This window comes from Dermochelys coriacea, chromosome 4, assembly GCF_009764565.3.
Source record: "Dermochelys coriacea isolate rDerCor1 chromosome 4, rDerCor1.pri.v4, whole genome shotgun sequence".
In the NCBI taxonomy this organism is placed as follows: Eukaryota; Metazoa; Chordata; order Testudines; family Dermochelyidae; genus Dermochelys; species Dermochelys coriacea.
This window is the reverse complement of record NC_050071.1, coordinates 181,727-187,726: the sequence shown is the minus strand read 5'-3', so window position 1 is coordinate 187,726 and position 6,000 is coordinate 181,727. Positions and strand designations below refer to the sequence as shown.

The following is a 6,000-nucleotide window of genomic DNA, read 5'->3' as shown; positions in this document are numbered from 1 at the left end:
GGTTTCAGTATCCCTACAGACCAGCTTTACACTACAAGAAGCTTAGAAGAATACCAAATCCCATTAATGTGACAGCTTTAGGCAGAAGGTAATTATCCAAACTAGAATTAAACCAGGCTCTTTGTAAGTTCGAGGGTATCTTTAATCATTCCAAATGGTTACAATTAGAGTTACGTGAAATTTTTCAGCCAGAACATTTTTCACCAAAAAATACAAATTAGACTTGAAAGAAACATTTTGTAAATTTGTGCTGAATTTGCTGAATTATTTTGATAAAAAATAAAAATTACTTTTTTTTCTATATTAAATGTTCTGATTTTTCCATTTGAAACTAACTTTTGTTTCAAATTTTACTCCATTTTCATAACTTTAAAAAATAGGTTAATAAGAAAGCTCAGACATTTTGGGCCTACATGAAATGATTTCTTTTTCCAGAATGGCCAGGGCACTGAAAAATCAGTTATTCACCCAACTCTAGTCAGGACCTCTTTTGCATTTCCTCTGAAAGAGGGCATTGGGTTCAGTACTGACACAGATAAAAGAGTACCATGTACTCTCACTCACATCACTTTCTGTAGAAGCTGAAATAGTTTACCTTAGAAATAAAATTACATTAAAAAATCCTATGTTAAAAAATTGTTTATGTTGCAAAATCAATTCTATATTAGACGGCAAGCAACATTAGCGTTATCAGGTCACTCATTGACTGAGATATAATATATCTCTCTACATCATCTTTGGTGCCAAGAAGTACTATTGCCAGTCACTCAAATGTCAATACTTCTAATAATCAAATCCCACACCTCCACAGCCTGTCTTTGTCACCCATCTGTACCCCTCTCCTGCAGCAACCTCCTTGGTTCATAAGAAATTGTCAGCCTCCACTCTCTCAGGCAAAAGTCAGGTCTCTTCTAATGGGTGTGTGCAGTAGCAGGGCTAATAGGAGGGGCAAGGGAGGTAACCTCACCCCCAATGGCCATTATGGGTATGTGTGTGTGTGTTGGGGTGCCTTTTCATATACATTATGCAACTGAGAAAGGGAGGTGTACAACGTGAATTTTCACACAGGGCTGGTAGCATGCCTGTCTCATACTCACTTGGAAGAGGTGGCTCCTGTTCTGTGGGGCTGAGCCACCTTCCTGGTCTGGGTGATGTAACATGGTGTGCAGGGTTATGTGGAACTGTGACCCTGTTTGTTGGGTCACAATGCCAAGAGCAGAAAGCTGAGTCCAGCCCAGACAGAAGCCATTGCTTCCAAGTGAGCGGGGGGCATGCGTGCTATCCAGTCTTAGAATCATAGAATATTAGGGTTGGAAGAGACTTCAGGATTCATCTAGTTCAACCCCCTGCTCATGGGCAGGAACAATCCCCAACTAAATCATCCCAGCCAGGGCTTTGTCAAGCTGGGCCTTAAAAATCTCAAAGGAAGGAGATTCTACCACCTCCCTAGGTAACCCATTCCATGCTTCACCACCCTCCTAGTGAAATAGTGTTTCCTAATATCCAACCTAAACCTCCCCCACTGCAACTTGAGACCATTACTCTTTGTTCTGTCATCTGCCACCACTGAGAACACCTAACTCCATTCTCTTTGGACCTTGGGACTCCACTCTCCTTGCACCCTAGGTCTTCCTCTCTGCACTAAGCTGTGATTAGGGTTGGAGTGCTGGGGTGGAGGATGCTGCTGCAAGTGGTTGGTGCCCGGACACCTCTCCTCACAGAGGTGACACTTGCTCTGTGATTTTGTTTAATCTCTTGTCCCTGGGAAGCTGCACAATTCATCTCAGGACAGAAGCATCAAATTTTGGTAAGACTTTAAAAAAGATTTTAATAAGAAAAAACAGAAATTCAAGCTGGAAAAATTACATGAATAAAAAAGCAGGAAAATTCTACACAGTTTGATCAATGGAAAATTATACAGAGAAAATTTGGCAACGTTTTCCTAGATGCGCTTGTATTTCCTGCAACTTTAGAAGCCTCTCTGTGATGGGATGTTAGATGGGGTGGGATCTGAGTTACTACAGAAAATTCTTTCCTGGGTATCTGGCTGGTGAGTCTTGCCCACATGCTCAGGGTTTAGCTGATCGCCATATTTGGGGTCGGGAAGGAATTTTCCTCCATGGCAGATTGGAAGAGGACCTGGGGGTTTTTCGCCTTCCTCTGTAGCATGGGGCATGGGTCACTTGCTGGAGGATTCTCTGCACCTTGAAGTCTTTAAACCACGAGTTGAGGACTTCAATAGCTCAGACATAGGTGAGAGGTTTATTGCAGGAGTGGGTGGGTGAGATTCTGTGGCCTGCATTGTGCAGGAGGTCAGACTAGATGATCATAATGGTCCCTTCTGACCTTAGTATCTATGAACAGTATTATATCAGTGTGCCACAGCTGAGCTTTTCTCAAGGAAAGAAGCTGATCATAAAGAGTTTACTGACTCATGCTGTATTTTATCTAAACTCAGTATTCTTCTATTGATGATCCAAGGGTGCTACTATGTTCAGATTCTTCATAGTCTGGGTCATGAGAGGTTGTCTTTCATGAACCAAGAACCATTTTCACTTCTTAGTGAATGCAGACTCTAACCTGAAAATAATATATTAAATATATTAAATGTGTATATTATATTATAAATATATATAAAATATTCTAATAAATGTACTCGTTCTATATTTAGATGCACTAGTATAGCAAGGCTATGCATCCTACAGTATTTATAAGATGTTATCCCCTCTTTATTCTTCTAACTGGGCCCAGGACAAGTATTGATCCATTAGGTTTATGTATATCCCAATAAACACTAGCAAGATTTGCTGAGTGACAAAACTTACTGCACCACATCGCTTGTAAAACTCAAGCACTTAAAAGCAAAGAACTGAATATCATACATTGACCAGTGGTTTAAGAGTAGAGAGGAAGGAGGTGGCTTCATGGGAGGGGGCCACTGGCGGATTGTGCAATGGGAGGACAGCACCAAGGAGAATTGTGGTAAAGAACCTCACCATGTTTGGGTTGTACATTAAGAGACATTTCTGGGGAAAGAGCCAGAGGAAAGAGAGGCAGCACATTTATCCTTCTAACAAGATCCTGCCCAAGCTTTTGAAAACTTTGCAAAACAGAGAAGGGCAATTTGTACACAAACTGTGACATTTAGAAAGAGGGAGAACATCAGAGCCAGGAGAATACAGCATCACTGAGTAGTGAGGTTTTAAAAATTCAATGGTTGGGCAACCTGTCAAGTCTAGACAAACTGGATGTCAATGATAAGAGTAGGTTTACAAAGACCAAACGCCACTCCAATTCTGCTGTGAAAGCAACACTTCTTGTCTTAGGACTGGTCTACACTATGGATACTATAACTATTCCATTGTAGCACCCTAATGTATGTGTATGTGTAGATCAGGCCTGAGTTCCCAAAAGTTCCTAAATCTTCAATAGAGTATCCAAAGGAGGGCCTGTGAAAATTCCCCTCTAAATTGCTGTAATGGGCCTGTCTAAAGAGGAAACCCACTGAGAAGAGTCTGCGTGGATAGGTTCAGGTAGGTACAGAAGGACAATGATGGCTGGGAACAATTTAAAAGGAATCTGTCCAACAGATAGTTTTTGTATAATTAAATACAGAGATAAATCTTTTAAAAAATGTGTTCTCTGTTTATCACTTGCACCCTAAACCTGACATCATTTACAAAAGTTTTAATTTCAATACATTTCCCTGATAAAGCATGGTCAATAAACTACCCTCAGTCTGCACCACACTGACATCAGTGGGCGATGAACCTAGTATTCAGGGAAGGATATGCCTGTTCCAGTGGTGTCTGAAAGAGCAGCTTGAGGGAACTGAATCTGGCACACATTAAAGGCTCATAAGGGGCATTATGACAGAACAGAGGACCGTGCTTACCATTCTTATTGTTTCATATATTTGCAAAACATTAAATCAACACACTGGACCAGAGTTTTCAACAGAGCTCATTTAGGCTCAGTAATAAGTGGCCTATTTTCAAAAGAGTTCTGCCTGATACAACTCTCTGCTGTTCCAGCTATTCACCTTTCTTGAGCAGAGATTGCCATTTATGCAGAATTGTGTGGTGAAATTTGCGGTATACTCAATGGAGACTAACATGGAAAATACCGGACTACTCACTTCTGACCGAAAAATGGATTTGAACTCTGCCGTCTGGAGTTGAACGGTTAGTTATCATTCCAATGAAAAAATGCCAGAAACAATCATGTGACAAGCAGAGTGTTTCTCTTGTGTCACATACAGCTATCTTCTCATTTTACCGCTTCTCTCTTAGTTTTGTACCCAACATTATATTAATTCCCTGTTCAGCACAGCTTTTGAACGCTCCAGAGGTGAGGGACAAAGATGATCAAAGGGATGGAATCAAGCTGTATGAGCAAAGGCTGAAGGAACTCGGTATGTTTAGTTTGGAAAAGAGGAGATTAAGGGGGGACATGACAGTGGACTTCAAATATTTGAAAGGCTGCCACAAAAAAGATGGAGAAAAATTGTTTTCTCTTGCCATAGAGGGTAGGACAAGAGGCAGTGCATTCAAACTATGCCATAGCACATTTAGATTAAATCTCAGAAAAAAACTTCTTAACTGTAAAAACAGTAGGACAATGGAATATGATGGCTGTCTACGGAGGTTGTGGAAGCCCCTTTGCTGGACATTTTGAAAAGGAGGCTGGATTCCACTAGATGACCCTGGTGGTCCCATCTAATCTTGTAATTCTCTGATTTTAAATCACATTATTTTTAGACATTTTCTGATTTTTGGGGCCTGATTCATGATTTTTGAACACAGGTTTGGCAGAGCTGGAAAGTCTGGTTACCGTTTCACGGGAATATATAACAAAAGAGTTGTGTGACCAGGAAGGAGACTCTTCACTATCATACTCATATTATGGCTTTTCTGTTAGTTAACACCCACCTTTTATATAATCCCCCTATTAATTACATTCAATAAAACTTACAAAGAACAGACCTGAGCAGAGAACTCCAGCGTCTTCGCCATGCCCACAGTTATGCTGACCCCATCCTCTGGAGGAACAGTCCCGAAGATAGGATTCGCTTCCAGAGCAACCCACATCATCCAGCCAGATCTGCCCTGATCCTTCTCCATAATAAGCTGAGCCAGGTGCACTGATGGCCTGTCCACATCCCAGTTCTTTGCAAACAACATTGGCATCTGATGTGTCCCAGGAATCATCACAGACTGTACCCCAGGTGCCATTGTAATGAATCTCCACTCTCCCAGAGCAAGGATCTCCCCCATTCACCAATCTGATCTGTTTGCTTCCTGTAGGGAAAAAATCCAACTTTTAATATCATATTCCTATGTTCTGACTAATTTGAATGAATTCAAGTCAGCGGGGCCCAATATTGTTCACCTCTGTCTGCTAAAGAAATTAGCTGAAGAAATCTCAGCCCAGTGGTAATAATATTTACAAACTTGGAGGGAGATGACAGGAGAGGTCCCAGAAGACTAGAGAAGAGCTAACATAGTGCCCATCATTTAAAAACGGGTGGAAAAGAAATATGGGGAACTATAGACCTGTCAGCCTGACCTCCATACCTGGGTAGCCACTAAAGCAAAGTATAAAACATTCCATTTGTGAATACCTGCAGGATGAAGGGATGATCATTAGAGCCCAGTATGGATTTACTACGAACAAATCATGCCAAACTGGTTTGATTTCCTTCTTTGACAGGGTAACTCGTTTGGTCATAGGGGGAATATGGTGCATACAATATACCTGGACTTTAGCAAGTTTTTGTCCCACGTGACAATCTGATAAATAAGATGGATAAATGCCAGTTTGGTGGAACTACCAATAAGAGAATACATAATTGATTAAACAATCATAAACAGAGAGTAACTTTTTAATGGAATGATGTCAGATTGGAGGGAGGTCTCAAGTAAGGTTCCATAGGGATCTGTTCTGGGCCCAGTGTTCCTTAACACATTAATTTGTGACTTGGATGTAGGAATATAGAGC

The 6,000-nt window shown here is 41.0% G+C and overlaps 1 protein-coding gene across 1 annotated transcript in view; it reads right to left on the bottom strand.

Moving 5' to 3' along the window:
- Nucleotides 1–1,815: 1,815 nt before the first annotated feature.
- The window catches only part of LOC119854499 (deleted in malignant brain tumors 1 protein-like), an 89,319-nt gene continuing 85,134 nt past the window's right edge, over nt 1,816–6,000 (bottom strand). The window contains exons 21-22 of the mRNA XM_043514025.1: nt 4,986–5,300; nt 1,816–2,580 (exon numbers count right to left, since the gene is read on the bottom strand). Coding sequence (XP_043369960.1) covers nt 2,576–2,580; nt 4,986–5,300 — 320 coding nt within the window. The 3' untranslated portion in view covers nt 1,816–2,575. The remainder of the gene's footprint in view (nt 2,581–4,985; nt 5,301–6,000) is intronic.